The sequence below is a fragment of the Protobothrops mucrosquamatus genome, unplaced genomic scaffold (genome assembly GCF_001527695.2).
Source record: "Protobothrops mucrosquamatus isolate PMUCROS unplaced genomic scaffold, P.Mucros_1.0 scaffold4, whole genome shotgun sequence".
In the NCBI taxonomy this organism is placed as follows: Eukaryota; Metazoa; Chordata; class Lepidosauria; order Squamata; family Viperidae; genus Protobothrops; species Protobothrops mucrosquamatus.
This window is the reverse complement of record NW_015386391.1, coordinates 569996-592408: the sequence shown is the minus strand read 5'-3', so window position 1 is coordinate 592408 and position 22413 is coordinate 569996. Positions and strand designations below refer to the sequence as shown.

The 22413-nt window shown below is 57.7% G+C and overlaps 1 protein-coding gene across 3 annotated transcripts; it reads left to right on the top strand.

Annotated features, from left to right (window-relative positions):
- The first annotated feature begins 1422 nt into the window (after positions 1-1422).
- NLGN3 (neuroligin 3) lies at positions 1423-17192 on the top strand. Of its 3 annotated transcripts, XM_015832493.1 has the most exons (7): positions 1423-1903; positions 2878-2937; positions 7148-7207; positions 9242-9391; positions 10680-10865; positions 14876-15665; positions 16343-17192. In XM_015832493.1, exons 1-7 carry the CDS (start codon positions 1423-1425, stop codon positions 17190-17192), a joined length of 2577 nt encoding a protein of 858 aa, XP_015687979.1. The 3 variants fall into 3 exon arrangements, with proteins under 3 accessions (XP_015687979.1, XP_015687982.1, XP_015687980.2); XM_015832496.1 differs by lacking the exon at positions 2878-2937 and having other exon boundaries at positions 1513-1903; XM_015832494.2 differs by lacking the exons at positions 2878-2937; positions 7148-7207 and having other exon boundaries at positions 1513-1903.
- Positions 17193-22413: the final 5221 nt, after the last annotated feature.

Genomic DNA, 22413 nt, shown 5'->3' with positions numbered 1-22413 from the left:
AGCTCCTTTGCTGAATCTCTTGCCCGAAGTGATTTTGCCTTGGGTGATCTCTTGCCCGGATCTGATTTTGAAGTCCGCCTAAATCCATGTGCTCCATTGAGCCTCAGAAGGGGGGGGGCTTGATTCACAGCTGTCCCCTTCTATGGCTAGAAATGAGGAGCTGCTTTCCATACTGACCCTCCAGTCTCGCCTCCTCTTTGCGCCCAGGATTCTTCTGGGGGGGGCAGAGGAGTATCTTTGACCTGAGGGGGCCTTCATCCTCAGCCTTGACACTTGTCTGAATGTTTGACACCCCCCCCCATACCGTTTTCTTTACAGCAATGCAGAAGGGGGCCTAGATCCCGAAGGAGGGTGGGCTGAGCTCTGTCTGTCCTCTCCCTGTTGTGGGGCTCTTAGCCTCCCCCCTCCTCTTCTGAGCTTACCCGCAAGGGGAACAATGATGCAGCTAGCAATTATTTGAGCTCCTTCCAAGGCTTTCTTCTCTGTTCTTCTTTTTCCCCACCACAAACGTCCCCCAGGTGCCCATGGCCAAAAAATGGTTCTCTAGAATTCGGACAGCTGGATATAATTCCTGGGAAAGAGCAGCTTTTATTCCTTTAAGGGTATTATGTAATTTGGATAATTTTGCAAGCACTTTTTGCGACCAGGAGCTGCGTCTGCCTTGAGTGCTTAGGAGCTCCGGGGCCTTGCTATCATGCCCCGGAAGGAAATGGAAAGCACAACCCAGGAATCCCTCCTTGAGAGCCACCTTGCACGCTGTTCCCAGGACTGAAACTCCCAGGTCACCCAGGAGAGGAAGAGGTAGTAGCCGAGGCCCTGAGAGACTCCCCAAATGGGGAAGGAGGCCATCTTGTCATAAGGCCCACCAGCACAAGAAGATTTGGTCCTGGTGTCACTCAGTTGGGAGACGCTGGTCCTAGTAAGCCATCAGCCCAGATCATGCTGCAGTCACCGCTGAGCCTCCTGCTGGGGCAGTCCTGGTTTTGAATGGGGGCCAAACATTGCCCTCCAGATGGGGTGGAAAGAGGAATCTCTCCTTGGGGCTTTGAGTCTTCTTCCCCAAGAACCAAACTTCTGATCAAACACCCGACTTGTGGTTTTTGAATCTTGCATCTCTTTCTATAAGAGAAGGCTTGTCAGGTGGCTGAACTTTGCCCCCTCCAAACTGGTCACTATTAACCTGCCTCTCTCTCTCTCCCCCCCCCCCCCCCGTCTCCTCTTTGTAGAACCACCTGTCTCCAAAGAGCTGCATCTGCAGAGAGGAAGAGCTCCTGAGCCGTGGGACTTTGGCCCCTCCCTGCCTGCTATTACTCTTGCCTGCCACACAGACCCCCCTTGGAGGGCCCCCCTTCCTCCTTGGAGGGTCCCTTGAGCCCCCGAGTCCGCTTGAGGCCCACTGCCCAGGACTGCCCTCCCCAGACCATGTGGCGGTCATTGTGCCGATGCCCGCTTCTCCTCCCGCCTTTCTCGCAAGCGACCAAGGGGGCTGCCGGGTGGGGCGCACACCTGGCCCTCTGGATCCTGGGCCTCGCCTCGGCCGTGGTGCGGATGGAGAGCCAGGCCTACTCGCCCACCGTCAACACTCACTATGGGAAGCTCCGCGGGGTGCGTGTGCCCCTGCCCAGCGAGATCCTGGGGCCGGTGGACCAGTACCTGGGGGTACCCTACGCCGCACCTCCCATTGGGGACAAGCGGTTCCTGCCCCCTGAGCCTCCACCGTCCTGGTCGGGGATCCGGAATGCCACCCACTTCCCCCCAGTGTGCCCGCAGAACATCCACACCGCTGTGCCCGAGATTATGCTCCCCATCTGGTTCACCTCCAACCTGGACATTGTGGCCACTTACATCCAGGACCCCAACGAGGACTGTCTGTACCTCAACATCTACATCCCCACCGAGGATGGTGAGTCCCCAGCGGGGTGCCTGTAGGACATGTGTGTTGTATGTGTGTGTGCACGCGTGTCTCTCTGCGGTTTGAGCATGCTGCCATCACTTGCTCTCCTCCCGACGCATGGCTGTCTGTGCGCATCCGTTTCTGGCCATTCTGCTTGTCCCTCTCGGCTGCCATGTGCTCCTTCTCGCTCTTTCTCCACATGGGCCCTTCCTCCTCTGCTCGTCCCCCCCCCCAGCCACCATCATCCTCATCCTTAACTGGGTTGGCGAGACAGGAGAACTCTCGGTCAGCTGCAGGGTGTCCCGGCCGGTTGGGGAGCAGCAGGGAGCCTTAGGTGCCCACAGGCTTGGCTGAGGGTCAACATTCCCCCAACCTTCTCTCTCTCCATCCCCCCTGCCCCCATTTCCAGAGGGTCCTTGGCAGGACAGTTCTGGTGGGGGTCTCTCTCTCTCTCTCTCTCTCTTCCAAACCTCGCCCAGTCCTTGAGCTCAGCCTTAGCAGGTCCCACTCCCTGGTCAGAGGAGGGTCTCCACTAGCAGGGTCAGCCAGAGCAGGAGGGGGGCTCTTTGTGGTGAGGCCGAGCACCTTAACCCTTCCTTTCCAGGGCTCCCCCGTTGGAACTGTAAGTAGCCCCTCCTGAGCACACTTGGCCTCACCGCAAGGGGGTCCCACCGAGAGACGCTGGCCCTGTCGAGGGGAGCCTCTTACCTGGCAGCAGCAGCACTGGGGGAGCCGGGCCCCTCCCCGGGCAGGGAGGAGGGAGCTTCACGCTTGACCAGCCCTCCTCTCCTGCACCCTTCCTGGCCTCAGAGATGCCCCCGGAGCAGCTGCTGCTCTGCTCCCCTCTGCCCTCCCTGTGGTCAGCCCCAAAGGGGGTGGGGGGCTGGGTGGGAGTGGAGTGGAGTGGGGAGAAGGATGGGTTGCATGCCCACACCCTCCGCTGGGGCCTCCTGTTATTTTGTAGTCTTTTATTCATTTTACAGTAAAACGGATTTCCAAGGAATGCGCCCGAAAACCCAACAAGAAAATATGTAGGAAAGGAGGTAGGTAGCGAGCCGGGGCCTGGCAGAGGGCACAGAGAGAGGCAAGTGAGAGAGTGAGCGCCAGGGGGCGCCTGGCCTGCCCCATGCCACAGCAGGATGGAGGTGGGGGGCTTATTGACTTGGAAGGGCTCTCTGGCCAGTCCTCCAGGAGAGCACCCTCTCTTTTTTTGGGGGGGGGTGGCATTCCCACCTAGGAACAGCTGGCTGGCATTGGCTGCCTATCACTGGGGGGGCAGAGGAGAGGGCTCCCTTCTCCCCTGCCCCACACTGGGCTGGAGCTGGCTTTGCATCCAGAGTCGACTGGAAGGCGATTCTGCCCAGTTCCTTCTCAGCAGTTCTGGGAAAGGCCATGCCAGCGGGCAGAGGGCTGAGGATGCCCTGCTTCTGGACTGCTTCTCTGGCCGGCCCGGACACTGTAAGAGGGGAGTGGCTGCCCCACCACAGGAACCTCCATGCGGTGGGCGCCCTTTCCCTGCCACTGTGGCCCCTGGGTCCCTAAGCAGGTAGAGGGCAGCACAGCCTGCGCTGGGCTCCTCCCTCTGCCTGGCAGAATGGCAACTCCACAGCTCCTTCCTCTCTTGAGCCGGACTCCCCTTGCCTCCGGGGAAGGCTGGCCTCAGGGCTACCGCTGGGTCTTTTCGGACCTCTGCCCCCCCAGCCTTGGCCCCCTGGACAGGGGCAGGCAGGGAACCTCTGCAGGCCCTCAAGAGCTCACTGGCTCTGTGCCCCCCCTCCCTCCTCACAAAGGGTCTCGGTTCCACCCATGATGGAGCAGCAGCTTCAGCACGGGCAACCGCTTGTGCCCAAAGCCACCCTTAAATCTCCTCTGTTATTCCTTCACCAAGGCCCGGGCATGCAGGTGCCAACCTCCTTTCGAGCTTTTGGAAATACCCCCCAACCAGGCCTGTTGTGGGGATGGCCGAAGCCGCTCTGGGCTCTGCTCCTGCTCTATTCCCGCTGCCCTGTGGAGGGGGGGGGGCAGGGCCTGGACAGCTCTTCCCGAGGAGGAAGAGGAAACCGATCCCTGAGTTTTGAAAGAAAGGGAGGCGTTCCGGTGGGAAAAAGGAGGGGGGGGGGCTCATTTCAAGTGATTGGGCTCCAGAGGGCAGGTCCCCCAGGTGGCGGACCCCCCACCCCACCCCTGCATGTTGGGTTTCCGCTCCTGTCATTCCCAGCCGAATGGCCAAAAGCATGCAGCAATTGAGAAGGGCCTTCCGGGAGTGAAGGAGGGAGTCAGACCAAGCAGTTAAGGGAGGACCAGAACTAGTGGGCGTGCCAGCACACCTGCACACAGACGCACACAGGGGGCTGGTGGGTCTAGGCACGTGAGGCAGCTTGGAAGCAGGTTCCCATCCCGGGCAGCTTAAGCAAAGACTTTCCCACCCCAAGGGAGCTTCCTCTGTTTGAACCCGGAACATCTGCTTGGGTTCTCCGCCTGGGATGGAGGGGCGGGAGACCTCAATTCCTGGGGCTCCAGTCAAACGTAACTGCCCAAGAAAGGAGGGAAGGCTGTGACTGGGCTAGCAGTCTTCCTGAAGTAGCTGTGGTGATTTGTAAATCGTGGCTTACTGCATCATACGAACCCAGTCCGTGTGGGTCATTCAGCAAACCCTAATTATCAGTAAGCAAGACATGGCTTAGCTCAGGCACATGACTGAGAGCCTAAGCATTCTGGGAGAACTCTGCCAGTAGCATTCATTTAGTCGGGGATTATGGTTCAGTGCATTGTGTGAATCCAACCAGTGATGGCTTAGCGTTTTGTGTGAATGCAGCTACATACTTTGTCTTTGACTTGCCCATTGACTAATGCTGACGTAGGACCCTCCAGGAAAGAGAAAGTGGGTCTGGAGAAAGTTAACACTGAACAGTTTCAAGGAGGAGCCAACCCCCCCCCCAGCAACCCCAGGCCACCATGTGCAACGGGGGCATCAGAGAAGCTGCCTTGGGGCTCCGTCTGGCTTCTCTCCCTTAAGGACTCTGAGGCCCACTCAGCCCGATGTCACAAAAACAGGAGGGGGAGAAGGCTCAGTCCTCGAGAAGGAGGGTATTGCATGCCTTTTGGGGGGAGGACCCCCACAAATACCAAAATAGCTATTTCCCTTTCTTCTTTGGCTCGCGTCTGCCCCCTTTCTTCAGGAGCACGTCCAGCCCCGCTATTCAGGGAGGGAGGCCAGGTTAGGAACGGCTGTTTCCCCGTGGGGAGTCACCGCAAATCGGCTTCTGGCAAATTCCCTGCAGCTTATGGGAGTTGTGCCCTTTTGGGGCTGATGGGGCTTCTTTTAAGTCTCTCTGCCCCTTCACAGCTGGGCCCAGTTTAGCTCAGGCGTTTCCCCCTCGCTGGCTCTCCAGTGTGACTGCGGATTCTGCTTGTGCTCATATCCTGGTTAATCTGTCAAGCAAGAATTTGCATCTCCACCTAAAACTGATGGAAAGGAGAAGGTATCCATGTCAGCTGTCCCTGGGGCCCCTCTTTTGCGCCATCTCTAAAGCATTTTCGTTTCATTCAGCTTTGATGTGGCGTGGCAGGTTCCCAGCAGAGCAAAGAAATCACCCCTTCCTCATTTCCTCCCCATCCTGGTGGAAGATGGACATACCTTCTTGCCCGCTCCCTCCCCCCCTCCCTCCCTCCCTCCGGCTGCCAGGGGTCAAAGGTAGCCCGTGCCTGGGCCAGGACTGGCTTGGCTCTGTCGGCCATATTGCGCATGGCTGCTCCATTGCACAGTGCCTATGAACCCTCTACCAGGCTTTGCCCATAATCCCCCGCCCTGGGCTGATCCCTCCAATGCAGCTTCTCAGCTGCCTCCCCACAGCTTCCTCTGAATGGGGTTGGGCTGGGCAATTGCTCATCTCCGGATGCCCCGCAGCCGTGTAATGGCCTGGGCAAAGTGTACTCCTCCCCGCCCCCAGATTGCACCAGGGGTCTGGAGGAACATGGCTGGGGCCGGGCTGATGCGCCCTGCAGAGCCACGAGCAGGAGGACCAGCGCAGCCTCTCTCTGCCTCGGTTTCCATGGTGACCGTGCAGGCCTGGCATCTGAGCAGCAGCGGCTGGAGACAGGAGCGCTTTGTTCTGCTCTCAGCTGATCCAGGCTGGAGCCTCATTGTGTGGCGGCCGGGCAGAGGGGAAGGTGGAGGCGCATGCAACTCTCCCAAATCTGTCCCTTTGGGCTGGCCCGGGACTTTGTCCTATACGGGTGGAGCCCTCGGACCTCTCGGAGGCTGGATGGGCAGCTGGGCGCCTGCTGACTCTTCCCTAAGATGGGCAGGGCCTCTCTGGCATGCTGGACTGAATGCTGCCCAGGGTGGCTGGCGGGGCCAGATGGGATAGCAGCCTTCAGTGTGCATCTGTCTGGGGTGCTGCAGATGTTTAAGGTTTGTTTCCAGGAGCACATAGAGCCCCCAAAGCATCCTGCCAGGCCTTCTCCAGCCCCCTTTTCTCAGGGGAGCAGCCAAGAAGGGACATCTGCAGGGGAACAGCAGAAATAGCCCGTACCTGCTGCACCTGGTTGGCATCTGGGCAAGCCAAAGTCTGGAGGAGCTTGTGGCAAGGGCCAGTTCATATTCAAGAGCTGAGGGTAGTTCTGGAGGTCACCATAAGACCTTTAGGGAGATGACCACAGCCCCGGTCCTCCAGGTGCCACAGGCTGGCGCAAGCAAATGCACAAGTCTTGTTGTGCAATCCTGAGTGGAAGTGACCTGTCATGCCAAGGGCACGAATATTCGTCCCATGGCAGCACAGAGTTTCCACCCTTTGGCTGCTAGACGGTGATGCCCACAACAAGTATGCCCGGCCCATGTCCGCATCCAAAGGGGGCTTGCCGCTCGAGGGATGCCACCCTGAACCTCAGGGGCCATCCAGGCTGGCTCGGCAGGGACAGGTCCGGTGGGCTTCCCCCCCCCCCTCCTTCAGGCGTGACCTCTGCAGCTGGCCTCCCCCTCCCTGTGAGCAACGCCTGGCCTTCTCCCTGGCCCTGGGGACGGGCCCCTGCTGAGGAAAGCCTCTGCCCCCTCCCCAGTGCTGCTGCTGCTGCTGCTGCTGGAGGTCTGAGGGGTGCCGGAGGCTTAGCAGAAGCCTGAGCCAGGTGACCTTCCCACCTTCTCTGCAGCCATGCTATGTTTGAATTCTCTTTTGTTTTCTTCCTTCCTGTTTTGGTTTCTCTTTTTTGCCCCCTTCTTCCTTTTTGTTCGGTCTCCTCGTGTTTGGTCCCCAGGCTCCAGCGCTAAGAAACAGGGCGAGGACTTAGCGGATAATGACGGGGATGAAGACGAAGGTATTTGCGTGTGCCAAGTGGCTGTCGATGCATGAACCCACTCTCCCTCCCTCCCTCCCTCCCTCCCTCCCTCTCTCTCTCATGCACGTCCTCATTGCTGCTGCCATTCCAAGAAGCCCCCCCCCCCCTGTTTGTGTCTCTGTCTCTCTGGGTGCTGAGTGGTTGGATGGGGAGGGAGCCCTGTTGCCCCCTGCCCTGGGTTGCTTGCTGGTTGGGAAGGTGGAGACAAGGGGCTGCAGGGTCCCTCTCAGCTCAGACGCTCCGGATTTCTGGTCTTTCCCCACACAGAAGGTCACTGTGGGCTTGCAGGAACAGTGCCTCTGGGAGAAAGTGGTGCTTGCCATTCTCACCCCCCCCCCAGATACACACAACACACCCCCCCCTGGGTCCAGCCTGGGTCCTCAGCACACCCCCTGGCTGCTTAAGGGCTCTTTTCCCCAGCCAGGCACTCGGGGAAGGGGGCTATTTCCTGGTTGGAGGAGCCTCTGCAAAAGGCAGTGGGGGGGGCATGGGGGCACGGCGCTTTGGAGGGCAGGAGGGGCACTGGAAACATGGCTGCAAAGAGTGCCATTGGCATTGGGCAGAGGACAAAGTGGTGCCCTTCTGCAACAGAACGGGATCTGCGGCTTGCCCCTCTGCCAATTTCTGCCCGTGGGCGTGGGGAGCTCGCTTTGCTTGCTTCCCTCCCTGCAGGGGCTGCCATTTATAATCCTGGGAAAAGCATCCTCTGTGCCAGATGCCCGCCAGTTTTGCTGGAAGGAAAAGGCCAAGGTGACACCCAAGAAAATCCCAGCCAACCTGTGCAAACAGTTTGGCAGAGAAGCGCGAAGAGCTGCTGAGGACCCCCTTCGGGGCATCTGCTGCCCTTCCGGCGCAAAGAGGCTCCTTTTCTGCACTGCTCCCAACAAGGGAACGTGAATGCCAGCACAGCTGAGCTGGTGGGCTGGGTCTGGAAGCGGAGGCCCAAGGCGGAGGGAGGCCGGCTAGCCAGGACGGAGGTGCTTTTGGGAGTCACGGTTGGCAGCCCTGTTTGGGCTCTTCTGTACTGTTGGGCAGGTTGTTTGGCATGTCAGGGGCCATTCTTGCGGTCAGCACTGCGTCTGTCCTGGGTTGAGGACAATGAGGGGGGTGAATGGACGACCTTTTTCCTTTGCTCCTTTCTCAGCCCTTGGTGGGCTTTGCTGCCCCCTCATCCCCTTGGAGAAGCTCTTCCCCTGGGACCGGCCAGCCATGTCCCTTCTTGGTGAGGGCAGATGAGGTCCCTGTCTTGCCACGAGGCACTTCTTGCTGATTTTCTGCTTATAATGTTTGTACTTTATAATGTCTGCTTGCTTTAGGGTGGTAGGCATTCTGGGACTCTCCCAGTTGGATAAGGAGCCCCCTCTGAGCATCCTTGACAGGGCAGTGCCAAGTGGCCACCTCTGCCCTGGGATTGTCGCTCCCAGGAGTGTCAGCTCCAAGCTGTGTGGGTCCCTGGGGAGCTGAGAGGCTGCTCCTCCTGCTGCGTTGAGGGCTTTGACGGGATAGGCAGGGCCGGCTGCTGTGGGGCCACAGGCTGTCAGCCCAGTTCAGGCGCCAGGGGCATTTGACTGAAGTGAGCAAGAGGGGGGGGGGATGGAAGGTGAATCTTGCAGGATCGTTGAGTGTATCTCTGCTAGCAAGTCTCCGGTGAAGCAGCAGCTTCTCAGAAGAAAGAAGGGGACAGGCCCCCAGAATATGTACACCCCAGTGAAAGGAGAGGCGCTGTTTCCAGCCCTTCCTCCCCCTGGTGACAGCATCTTTCTAGGGCTCAGTCCCAGCCCCTGAATCTCTCAGCTGGCTGCTGGACAGTGGGCCCGCCAGAGCACAAGGGAGCTCCTGAAAGCCTTGGGACCTTCTCACCTTGTCTGCCAGGCCAGAGAACCTGTGGGCAGAGCTTGAGGTCCCTGCTGTGCCTCTTCTCCCATGGCCTCCCCAGGAAGGGTCCAGGTAGCCCACGGCTGGGTGCCTAGCAGGTCATGTCAGACTCCTGTCTCTAGCTTCTCCCCCTTGCAGACATCCGAGACAGCGGGGCCAAGCCGGTGATGGTCTACATCCATGGGGGCTCCTACATGGAAGGCACAGGGAACATGATTGACGGCAGTGTGCTGGCCAGCTACGGCAACGTCATCGTCATCACTCTCAACTACCGTGTGGGAGTCCTGGGTATGGAGGTTCTCACAACGGAGCTGCCTGCACTCCAGCCCAATGGTGCCCCCTGGAGAGGTCGTGGAGAGCCACCACATCCCTTAGCAGTTTTTTTGGGGGGGGGGGCATCTGTGGGGAATAAGAACAGGGTCCTGCAGGGGGCAAGATCCCCAGCTTTGGCACCCCCAGTTTTTGCACCGGTTCCCCTGAAAGGGTTCCCTCCCCATCTGGCATCTGGCCCCCAGGACAGGCCCTCGACCCTCATCCGGGCCGAACTGACAGATGTGAAAGCCGCCCTGTGTTCCTAGCTCGGAGTTCGCTTGTGTTTGCCCATTATGGCCCCGCAGAGAGCAAGTATTGATCTGTGGTTAAATATTGTAAAAACCCTGTTTTGGTACTCAGCAAGTACCACTAATGTGCCTTCCCAGAGGGAGTATCCCGTGGTCCTGTTGGGGTGCTGCCAGGTCACCTCCAGAAGCCGCCTGCTGGATCCCGAAGGTTTCCTTGGAGCGGGAGGCAGGCAGGGTGAAGGCTTCCCTCCCACCTGGGAAGAAGGGGCCTTCTTTCTCCTTGGGGTTTGTGCCTGCTGCATAGACAAACAGCCCCGCCCTTGACTTTCGGGACAGCCCTTGGCCACCCTAACTCCAGAGGGTGACTTGGCCTCCCAGGGTGCCTGGGTTGAGGCTGCAGCAGTCTCCAGGCAGAGGAGAAGGCTGTTCCTGGGTGGATTTGCACCTGGGTCAGGAGCCTAGAAATGACACGCTCGGCTCGTGAGCCTGCATGCCAGGATGCTGAAGCTGACCTGAACTCCTGCGGGATTCACCCTAGATTCGTACAATAGGTTTCAGATCATTTCCGGATTGCAGAAGCCTTTCCTGGGCTTGCAGAAATCACGAGCTCCCAAACATTTCAAAAACTTGAAACCACTAAGTCTTTCACCGGCCTGGCATCGGAGGAAGCCAGAGAGGCATTTAAAGCCCGCTTTCCTAGGCCCAGTCTAAGAGTAACGTCCAAGCGAGGACAGAAAGGTCCCAATGAGCAGCTGGGCATCGGGGCAGATGGCCCCAAAGATGGGGAGCAGATTCGTTCAGCCACTCAGGCTGAGGAAAAGGCACGGGGGCATCTCCCTGGCCTCCTCGGAGTGGCAAAAGACTCCCTGGAAATCTCACGTGGGGGGGGGAGGAGGAAACTGAGGAGTTGTCCCTTTGCTGGGGCCTGGTCAGCAATGGGGAGGGGGGATGGAGGGTCTGGCTGGGGAGCCCCATCCCGGCTGGGGAGCAACCGGCTTTCCTCTGCTTGCCTGCAGGGTTCCTGAGCACCGGCGACCAGGCGGCCAAAGGCAACTATGGGCTCTTGGACCAGATCCAGGCTCTGCGCTGGATCAGCGAAAACATCGCCTTCTTTGGCGGCGACCCTTTGCGCATCACTGTCTTCGGGTCAGGCATTGGGGCTTCCTGCGTCAGCCTGCTCACCCTGTCGCACCACTCCGAAGGTAAGGGAAGCCCTTCGGCCTCTCCCAAGAGGGGAAGACCCCGAGCTGCCCCTCTTCCTGCCCCTCCTCCTCTCTGGACAAACCCCCCCCCCCATGTTTTAACCATAGATGGCTTGTTCCTGTAATAATGTGGAATTACGGGCTTCAAAGGGCACTTGTATCTTTGCATTCAGGGTCACAAGGGGGGAGGCAACAATAGCTTCTATTTCAAAATAAACTCACAACTGAAATGTACAAAGACCATCGGAAAGCAGGCAGTAAGAAACGCCCAGAGTCTGAAGCAGGTTCTTTGCCATGCTGAGACCCAGCAGATGACAGGTGCACAGGCAAGATTTCTTCAAATGGAACTGACCTTTGCCAAAGGAGTACTCCCTGTGCCAAGCCAGCCTCAGTAGTTTCTCCAAGGGCAGCTGCTGACCGTCTTCAGAAGCTGCAACCTGTGGCCAGATACGGTCCAGGAGAGCTTGGCCAGAGGAAGTCTGAAAGTTTCTCCTTCAGAGAACACAACTGCAGAGATGGGCCCAAGGCCAGGAAGGAACCGAGCCCCCAACATGCATGAATTAAAACACCTGCCAAGCAGCCTTGAAAAGTCAGGCTGTGCAGCCGTCTTCGCCCCTTCTGCATCTGAGTCCTGGCTGGCTGATCTTGGGAAGAGTGGGAACCTTTTTGTAGATGGAGGGGGGCATTCTCTGGGAAGGTGGAGGTGTGTCTGAGGTGGGCCGGCTTGATGCTGGGGGCCCTTCCGGCTCTAGAGTCCGTCAAGAAAGACTCTGCAGGGTGGCTTTCAGCCCAGCGTCACTGCTGGGACAGCTTTAAGAGTATTTACACCTGTCCCTGTCCCTGCCTGATGGCGTCCATGCCATCCTCATGGATGGGTAATCCAGCATAGATGCTCTCTTGGGGTTTGGAAAGATGTCTTGCTCTTTAATTAGACATTCAGCAGCTTCCGTGTGTCCAGTTTGCTGCACAGGAGTTCCTGCAGTGGCTGAAAAAGTAGTACACCAGCTTTGTTCATATTTCTGTGATGTTTTTATGGCTCCTGGAGCTTTGGAATTAGCCAAGCCACCAGCAAATGCCCCCCTCCACCCCAGTCTAGTTAATGTTATCACCCCTTTGGGGTGTTTGAGAAGGATCCGCTGCACAGAAGTCAGGGTGGGCTGCTGTTAGGAAGGTCCGTCTCGTGGCCAAAAGCATCGTAAGATTAGGGCAGGTGGACCAAGCACACGGGTTCCCAAAGACTTGCAAGGACCCGGTGGCTCTGTCCTTCCTCTGGGTTCCCAAAGATTTTCTGGACAATGTGCCAATTTGCACATTGGTATCAATGTCTGAAGAGGGGGTGTCAACCTGTGACTCTACAGATGTTGCTGAACTTCTGGCAGGCCACAGGGATCCTTTCCAGATCCAAGGAAAGGGCTGAGAGTGACTCTCTGAACCTGACCCTCTCCAGATGTCTTGGATCACCGTTGCCAAAACATCCAGCTGCCATTCCATACATCTGGAGTACAGCAGGCTAGAAAAAGCTTAGTTCTGCGTGTTCTGATCAGGTTCAGTCACTGCAGCAGAAAGATCTGGGGCAGCCCCACACTGGGGACCACGTCGCAGAGCCACCAGCAGGGGCGGGCATGAGGCCGGGTGTCATGGTTCCGTTAAATGAGACTGTAAAAACAGGACTCCAAGGCAAGAGGTTTCCTTAAAGAAATGTTTATTGGCTACAAAATTATCGGCACAGTCAAAACTGAAACCAAGTCTGGAGTTCTCTCCCAAGCGTTCCAATGTTACAAAGTTGAACTTCCCACCCCAGCACTATTATCATTATCCACATTCCCCAATAGAATATTTTGGCGGGCTTTCTAACGGAAGGCTCAGCCCACCATTATAGTTAGGCAGCTATGACCTTGGTTCCCACGGGACAAATTATTGTTTAGTCTTACCTTATAACCACTCATCCCCCCCTCCCAGTACTGCGGCAACCGAAAATGAAGAAAAAATGGCTTCAGCCAAGATCGTTGCAGTGTTGACACCGGAGGAGGGGTGTCCCCAGTGTGGGAGAGCCTCTGTATCTCTCATGTTTATTACCAGGGATGCAGAGGGGAGGGAGGAGGGCCACCTTGGGGTTCCTGCACCCCAAATCCCTTGTTTGCCTGGACCACCAAAGGGATCTCATCTCCCAGGAATGGAGGCAAGCAAAGGTAGCCCCAGGGTCTCCTCGGATGCGGCTGCCTGGCTTGCTGGAGGATGCTGGGAGTGTTGCTCAGCCTCCCCCTCCCACGCCAGAATGCATTAGGCACCAGCTGGAATCCTGCCTGCCGAGCAGAGGCCCCAGAGCGACCCTTCGGAGGGCTTCTGCCTCCTCTGCACAGCCAAACTCGATCCAAGTGCTCTTTTGTGAGCCAATAAAGCAGGCAGGAGCCGCCCCTCCCCAGATGCGAGGAAGAATCAGTCTTCCACTTTGACCATGGTGTCTGGGGGGGGGGGTTGTCCCCCAGGTGGAGAAAAGAGGCAGAAGCTATTTCTGCATCTTGCTGTGTGTGCAGAGGATATTCATCCATTTCTGCTACCCAGCAGCTGGAAAGTGATAGAATTAGCTCTGGTCATTTGCAGGACATGCATTTCTGGGGCCTGCGAAGCCCATCCAGAACCACCAGGGGAATATTCAAATAGCTGCATTCAGGGCTGGTACAGCAGGTGGGGTGAGGGGGAGGGATGCCCTGGCCAGCTGGCTGCAGCTTTTCCTTGCCACGTGGCAGGACGGCCTGAACTAGCCCAGCTCTCCTGTTCAGCGGTACCGTAGCTGGGTTTTGTTGGATCCCACACCAAGCAGGTGAGGAACCACTGGGCAATGGTCCCTCCCAACCCCGATGCTTCCGGGCGGGGCTTCAACTGCCAAGATATCAGAACTGAGGGCACCAGGTTGAGGGAGGCTGAGCGGCTTTCAGAGGCACAGCTGGCAGTCCTTCCCTCTGGGATGCAGCCTGGCGGATCGGAAGCCGAAGCGGCTTCAGACACTTGGTGGTTGGAAGGTGACTCTGATGCAGGCTTCCTCCCGGGGGGCCTGGGGGGGGGGACAAGATTGTGTAAGAGTCTTTCAAGGGGGAAAAGGGGTGCACCCCTGCAAGCTGCACAGTTGCTCTAAGGGAGCGCAGGGTTGGGGGTGGGGGACAATAAATACAAATTATCCCCTTCCCCCCGTTTTGTAGCAAAGATGCATCCCCTTTTTTACCTGGAGGTCGAGGGGCTGCAGGAGCTGGTGGAGAGGCTCCTGCCCTCCTTCCCTCTGCCCCCTCTTCCGGCTTCAGCTGCAGAGGCTGCACTTCCTGGACCTTTTTGTATTCTGAGGACAAGCCACACGGAAGGAACCTTGGCACGCAGCCCGGCCTGGCATTCTTTTGCCAGCCTCAGGGTCTTTGTGGGCCGGCTTCCTAGGCCCGGCATCCTCGGCCTCTTGTGTTCCCGCAGGCAAAAAGGCTCCTTTGTGCCCCTGGGGAATGTGCAGTTTGCCGAGCCCACATTGGCACGGAGTGGGGCCCAGCTGGGCAGGAAATGAAGGCTGTTCTCTGTGGGACACGCAGGGTTAAGTACCACAGCTTAACCCCCACGATGCCAGCCTCAGATTGCCCTGCCTGAGGCAGGGGAGGGGAGAGCACCTCTTCTCCCATTCCTGCCCATTGTTCCCAAAGACTGGGTGGAACAGGACCAGGATCGCTTGACGGGTGCCAGGCTGACATGGCATGGCTGCCAGGGAGGGATTGACAGAGATGAGAAGGGGGTTGTGCTAAGGCCCCAAGCCCAGGATTTGCATCCTGCAGCCTAGCCTTGGACGAGGGAGCCGGCATGGCTGGGGACGAGCTTTCTCTGTTGGGCCATCTGTCCTCCGGGTGCCCCTTTTCTTGCTTGGTTGCAATAGAGAACAGCCTGCTGGTGTCAGTGGTGTCCCTTCAGCAGCAGCTTTCTTGAAACCTGCTCATGGGTGGCATGTCCTTTTCTGCTATGCTTGTATTTTCGCCTCACAGGTCTTTTTCAGAGAGCCATCATCCAGAGTGGCTCCGCGCTGTCCAGTTGGGCAGTAAACTACCAGCCTGTGAAGTACACCAGCTTGCTGGCTGACAAAGTGGGTTGCAATGTTCTTGACACTGTGGACATGGTGGACTGCCTGAGGCAGAAGACTGCCAAGGAACTGGTGGAGCAGGACATCCAGCCAGCACGCTACCACGTGGCCTTTGGGCCGGTCATCGATGGGGACGTCATCCCAGATGACCCAGAGATCTTGATGGAGCAGGGAGAGTTTCTCAATTATGACATCATGCTTGGCGTCAACCAGGGCGAGGGGCTGAAGTTTGTGGAGGGCGTTGTGGACCCAGAGGATGGTGTTTCAGGCAGCGATTTCGATTATTCTGTCTCCAATTTTGTGGACAACCTGTACGGCTACCCAGAGGGTAAAGACACCCTGCGCGAGACCATCAAATTCATGTACACAGACTGGGCTGACCGGGACAACCCAGAAACTCGACGCAAGACCCTGGTGGCCCTCTTCACTGACCACCAGTGGGTTGAGCCATCAGTGGTGACCGCTGACCTTCACGCTCGCTATGGGTCCCCCACGTATTTCTACGCTTTTTATCACCACTGCCAGAGCCTCATGAAGCCACCCTGGTCCGATGCGGCCCACGGAGACGAGGTGCCTTACGTCTTTGGGACTCCCATGATTGGCCCCACCGACCTCTTTCCCTGCAACTTCTCCAAGAACGACGTCATGCTCAGCGCCGTTGTTATGACCTACTGGACTAACTTTGCCAAGACTGGGTATGTTGCCCCTCCCCAGACTGCTTTTGTGGGTTTTGCAGGGTGGTTGGCTGGCATCTCCCAGAGACTCCCAGAGGGCAGAGCCAGGCACTCCTTTGGAATTCCGCTGTGCGGAATTGGACAGTGAAAGGACCCTCAGCAGTCAGGATCAGGGTGTGCGGGAGGAAATGGGGACAGAGCTCTGGGCCACCTTTAGTCCTTGGCATCTGATAAAGGAGAGGAAGGGGGGAAAGGATTAAACAAATATCTGTTCTCCTCGAGGGCACTGAAGGTGGCTTCTTTCTCCAGTGCCCCTCAAGGATTGAGCCCCTAGATCTGCTTTCTCTAGCCTGCTCCCCTTCAGATGTGTTGGGACTGCAGCTCTCAGACTTCCCAGCCAGTGTGATTTAGGAAAAATCCAGTTTTAATCCTTCAGATTATTGAAACACGAATCTAGGTTTTGCCAAGCTGAATGAATTTTCGTTCTGAAAAGGCTCAGTTCTCTGCAGCCCTCGAAAGACAGAGAATCTGTCCATATATTGGAGCCCCTTGGGGCTAGACACTCCTGCTTGGCAGATATCTCCAATGGGAACAATCCCCCCCCCAGGGAGCCCCCTGATTAATGGCACACTAGGGATTGCTGATGGCATGCTTTCTCTCTCTCCCTCTCCCTCATTCTTGCTCTCGCTCTCTTTTAGGGACCCTAACAAACCTGTCCCCCAGGACACCAAGTTCATCCACACCAAGGCTAATCGGTTTGAGGAAGTCGCCTGGTCCAAGTACAACCCACGTGATCAGCTCTACCTGCACATTGGCCTCAAGCCTCGGGTGCGTGACCACTACCGTGCCACCAAGGTTGCCTTTTGGAAGCATCTGGTCCCACATCTGTACAACTTACACGACATGTTCCACTATACCTCCACCACCACAAAGGTGCCGCCACCTGACACCACTCAGAATTCCCACATGGCACGCCGTCCCAATGGGAAGGCCTGGAGCACCAAGCGACCAGCCATTTCCACTGCCTATACCAGCGAGGGCTCGCAGGAGAAGTGGAACCCCGAGCAGGACGGGGCAGGCACGCTCCTGGTGGAGAATCCCCGGGATTACTCCACTGAGCTGAGTGTCACGATTGCTGTGGGGGCTTCCCTCCTCTTCCTCAATGTTCTGGCCTTTGCAGCGCTCTATTACCGGAAGGACAAGCGGCGGCAGGACACCCACCGCCAGCCCAGCCCACAGCATGCACCGGCCACCAACGATATCGGGCATCCCCCGGAAGAGGATATCCCCTCTCTGCAGACCAACCAGTCCCACCACGGAGACTGCGAGGCAGTGCCGGCCCACGATGCCCTCCGCCTCACGGCCTTGCCCGACTACACGCTCACGTTGCGCCGCTCGCCCGACGACATTCCACTCATGACACCCAACACCATCACCATGATCCCCAACTCCCTGGTGGGGCTGCAGACCTTGCACCCCTACAACACCTTTGCTGCCAGCTTTAGCAGTACTGGGCTCCCTCACTCACACTCTACCACCCGGGTATAGCCGCCATGCACACGCTCCGCCTCACTGGACCTTGGGCTGTGGGGCCAGACGTGGCAACTCTCTTGGCTCGTAGTATCAAGTGCTTTGCTCTCCTCATCTCCAGAGCAGCTGAGGCTTCATGGAGTCCAGCAGAGAAGGCGAGACCCCTGGGCTGCCCTTAGCTGAGTAACCCCTTTGTGCTCCCAGGTCCAGCTGGCACTACCAAGGAAGCCCAGGGCAGCCCCTCGCCTCTTGGAACAACTGTGGGTGACTCTGCCTAGGCACCTCCTAGTGGGCACTCTTGGAACAGAGCTTTGCCAGTCTCTCTCTACCAACCTAGAGCCACAGAGAACGGCTCCCACAAGCTTAGCTGCCACCTTGTGGCTGGAGATGGCTGGCACTTCCTGGAGCTCTTGGACAGGTGCCATTTGGGGGGAGGTCTAAGCCCCATACTGGATCCTGGATCCCTGGTCTTGATGCTGGGCCTGGCAGGTACTGTCTGGTACCCCGGCTCCATATCACACTCTTCATGTTGCGGAGATACTGTCTGTTTGTCTGTTTCTTTCCAAAAGACATTTTTTAAGCAGATCTTTAGTTCTTTAAACACTAACGGAGACACCGTGTTTTGTCCTTTGTAAAGATTTTAAACTAAGTGTTCTTGATACAGCCAATTAGACACACACGTCACCCAGACGAGCACATCCACCCCTCCCCCCTGCAGCTGCATCTGTGCCAAACTGAAACCAGCAGGCTTCCCTAGGGGTGGGCAGTGGCACAGAGTCGACCACCAGGCCCTTTTGTATTTTTGATATGCCCTTCCTGCCCTTCCTAGCCCTGGTGTCCACTGGGCAATCCATGCTCCTGGATCCTGGGGACCAGCAGCCTCCTCCTGCCCTCTGCCCTGGCCAGCTGCCGGACCAAGGCCCAGCCACGTCGGGTGCCTCAGCCTTGCGCTTCTTGGCAGCCAACAGCCTGCCCTGGTCTCCAACTCACGGCTCCCCCTCTCGGGGTTGGAGAGGCAGGGAAGGAGGGGGAAGGCACAGGTAGGGGCAGAAAGGGGCTTGCCCTGTGAGGCTGGCTGCCAGGTCCAGGACAGGTACCAGAGGAGTTGCTGGCTGTGGGGCTGCTGGTTGACAGAGACCCTGCAGTGGCAGCTCAAAGGCTTGCCACAGGTGGACGTCAGGCCTGGGAACTGGAGTTGGGGGAAAAGAGGGTCAAGGGCAGGGTCTGCTGGGAAAGATGGCAGGCAGCAAGCCCTGCCTTGTCGGAGTCTGGCCTGCAAAGGACCTGGCGGGCAGGAGGGCCCAGCAGGTGGTCAGCAACACCATCGGCTGGCAAGGTGAGGATTCTGAGGTGGGAGGGGGACACATTGAGGGGGGGGGATGCAAGCAACTCGGGCAGGTGGCCAATGGGATTTGATCCAGCCTGTCTGGAAGTTTAAAACTGCGTGTGTCTCCTCTACCGATCGCCAGCCTGCTCCTCGCTGGGGGGGGGGGGAAATGTATCTTGGAGCAGAGGAACGAGAAACTCCCAATAAACTGGAAGGGATATTTTTAGCTCCTGGCTGTGCTGTCTCTTCTTGGCCTGGGGTCATGTTGGGGCGGAAGGGGAAGGAGAATGGCACCTATTGCGTCCCAGGAGAGCCCACCAGTCCCTAGGAGGCAGCCTCCCTGAGCCACTTGAGGGAACACCTGTGGGGCCTCTGCCCAGCTCATTTCTGCTGCCCCACCTGATCTGCACTGCTGCCGTCCCTCAGAACTGCTTCCCAAGCAGCCTCTGGTTGAGAAGGGAATGATCCACCTGCCTCCTCTCTGGCAATCCTGCCAGGCTGCTTCTGCCTTCCATCACCCCCTTCTTGGGATTTCCCTTACCCCCCACCCCCCACCCCGGGGATGAACGCAGAGGGCCAGGCTACAATGGGCTGCTGTCTGGGGTCTTTCTCAGCAGAAGCAGCATTAAAAACACTTGGAATAAAGAACCAGTCAGCCCGGCGATGCCCTTGGCCACCTCCTGCTCTCCTGGCCATTCTATGTAGCAGGTAAAATTATAGCTCTGGTTGTTTCTTCCAGCAGCTAAACAGATGTTACAATACGGATAGGGAAGGATGCTGGAAACTAGTCCAGCAGTAGCAGATGGGTTAGTTCCCAGCTCAGGGTGACAGTAAGGCTTCTCCCCCCCCCCCCAATAATACAATGAAGCGTCTCCCACCCTCAGCCACAGCTTCTACCCCCGAGGAGCCTTCCTACCCTGGCAGGCTGCAACCAGATTGGGGGGAGGGAGGGGGAGAAGCTGCTTCCAGCAAAAGGCATAAACAATCAACCCCAACATGGACGGAGAGCAGGCAGCCATCTGGGATTCTTCTCCATGGCAACCAGTGTTTGCAGGATGCTGGTTCGATCACCCTCCTCCCGTGTGTCCTTCGCTCTTTCCCCTTCTGCAGTGATTGTGCACCTGTGTGTGTGCATGTGTGCGCGCACATACAGGGGCTGTCTATGCAGGATCACGTTCCCCAAATCGGTTACCTTAACAACCTTTCATTGTCTCAAATTGGATTGAAGAAACAGCCTGGGTTTCCTCCAATCATCCAAATCATTTCAGGCCAGCCTCTGAGCTGTGGCCTGCATGAACGATGGAGCACGGGAAAGATGGGGGGAGGGGAGGGAGGAGCAGGCTTCATTTCCAATTCAGCAGCATACAACATGGGCGCGACCCTCTCCGAGGCACAGGTTGTCGCCCTGCAGATTAATTTGCACTTCAGCCCGGCTCACTCCGCAGAATCTCAGAGTCACCTTGCTTGCCAAGACAGGGAGGGGTGTGGGTGTGGGCTATTTCCTCTCACTCAGTACCTGGAACAGAGTTTTGCTGTTGCTGCAGAAGGTTGTGGAGGAATGGAGCAGGAGCTGCGAAGCCGGGGAGTGACCGGGCAGTCCCGACTTAAGGGTCACATTGTGGCCAGTGTCAGTTGCCCTTGCCAAAGGGGCATTTGCACTTTGCCCCTTTCACTTTGGATAAGGGGAGCTGGGCAGCCCAGCCATGACTAGGGTCGAGGTCTGCTGCCTGCCTTTGCCCCAAATCAAGGCTGGATGAAGACAGGCAATTTGGCCCTCAGGAAAGGGTCGAATGCCCTAAGCCAGCAAGCGGCCAGTTTTGCATGGAGGATGATGTTTAGGGTGTATGAATCTCAGAAATGCTCCTTTGGTGGCCATCAGCTTCTGGCCTCCTGAAGCTTCAGGCTGAGCCTCCATCTTCTGTTCTGGCAGCACCCCATCCTCAGGTTCTCTGGCTCCAGCCCCTGGTGAGGGTGGACGTAAGCAAAGTGTCCCACGTCTGCAGTGATTCGAAGGCCATCGGTGGTGGTACACGGGGAGAAGAGAGCGAGAGCGAGAGCAATAGAAGAATACCGAAGGGGGAGGACAGTGTTTGCCCCTTACATTTGCTTGGTGCTGCATGCCACGTGGAAGCCCAGCTAGTTTGTGTCGCTTTGACCTTGGTATTTCATGCAAACACAAACATGGATCAGTTCAGTCATTAAGCTAAATATGTGTGTATGCACAACCAATGAATTACAGATGCCACCACAGGCACAGACCACCAACTCTGATCTGAAACAATGCACACACACACACACACACTCACACACACGGAGAATTCTCAAAACCTATAGCTAGAATAAGGCTGATGCCTGTCCATCTCTGTAAGAATTTGTAAGAAAAGGACATTTCCCTTTCTATACATTTCTGGCCTGAGGTGATCACCACTGGGCAGGCTTTCCCAGCCAGAGAGCATCAGATACAAGCCACAGTAACCTCGCACACAACGTTGTATCCTCATCCTCGGCACAAAGTCACCGAGACTTGCAGGAAGTCACCTGCGCCGGCCAAGGAGCCCCTCTGCCCAAGGAGGCCTCGCTGGGCACCGAACACGGCCAAGGAGGCTGGCCCGCAGTTGGGCTTCTCCCGGCTGCCGCCCCGGAGCCTCCGAATTCGAGCGTGGGGGCCCCTCGTGCGTTAGCCACACCAAAACACATTTCTTTTCCAATTTTAATTGCATCGATTAGAGGCATTTAGATAACAAATTACTGCATTAAATTTAATTATCTCAGCAATAATTAGTTACACCAGGGCAGAGAGCACGACTTTAATTACACAGCCCCGGATCCTGCCAAGCCCCCCGCCCCCCCCACAGCGGGGCTCATTATCATAAATCAGCCCCCCTTGTGCTCCCACGTGACTACAACTCCCATCGTTCTCAGCCACGAAAAACGAGGCAGGACTTCGGTTCGCTGAGGTCCCTTTAAAAAAGGCTGCCCGAACATGTGCAGAGTGTCTCCGCTCGGGAGTCCTGCGCAGCCTCAGCAGTCCTTGCGCGAAGAGCCCAGCCCCGCCCGACCAAGGAGGTTCCGGGGTTGCAGCGACCCCCTGACTGGAGAAGCGCCGGCCGGGGAGGCGCCTCCGCCATGGCCTCGCCGCGAGCGCTGGCCTTATGCTGCGCGCCGCCCGGCGGCCAGCTCGGCGCTCCGGCGGCGGGGCTGTTGCGCCTCTCCCGGCCGCTGCCGCCCTGGCCCGGGCTGGCCCTCGGCAGCGCCGCGCTGGGACTGCTGGGCGCCGCGCTGCTGGGCGCGCTCCGCAGGCGGCCGCGCCACCGCTGCAGCGGCTCTTGCCGGGTCTCCGCCGGGCGCGGCTGGGCTCCGGGCAAGGCGCTCCGAGCAGCCGCGCTCCTGGGCAGCTTCCTGGGCACGGCGGGTGAGAGAAGGGCAGCAGCCGGCGCGGCCCTCGCCTCCCTCCCTCCCTCCCGCCCTCCCGCTGCAGGCGGCGGCGCCCCGCCTGGATGGGGGCCGGAGCAAAGGGGGCCGGGAATGAGCCCGGGCGCCATCCCGGCTCGGCTGGCCCCGCATTCGGGGCTTCTGGGGTGGGCTGGGGGCCGCTTGCAGGGAGGGAGGGAGGGAGGGGGAAGGATGTACTTTGCACGCGCTCTCGGCACGCTAGAGAAGAGCAGCCCCCCCCCAAAGTTCTGCGGAAAACAGACCGCGACCCTCCGACCTTCTAAAATTGCTCCTCAGATGTAACTTTGAAAGAAAATTATTACATAAGGATGGAATAATTATTTTAACCATGTTTATTTAATTGTAATTACATCTAAATGAAATTAGTTTTAGATTTCTGTCCTAGCTTTGCTCATTTTTTAAAAACATACCCCAGTACAGAGGCCAGACATGGCTTCTGCAGGGAGGGAATGAGCCCCT

Excerpts from the sequence above, each read along its gene's own strand:
- NLGN3 (XM_015832493.1), top strand. The coding sequence starts at position 1,423 with ATGTGGCGGTCATTGTGCCGATGCCCGCTTCTCCTCCCGCCTTTCTCG. Across the intron at positions 7,208-9,241 it reads TGACGGGGATGAAGACGAAG|ACATCCGAGACAGCGGGGCC; the intron begins GTATTTGCGTGT and ends TCCCCCTTGCAG. Across the intron at positions 10,866-14,875 it reads CCTGTCGCACCACTCCGAAG|GTCTTTTTCAGAGAGCCATC; the intron begins GTAAGGGAAGCC and ends TTCGCCTCACAG.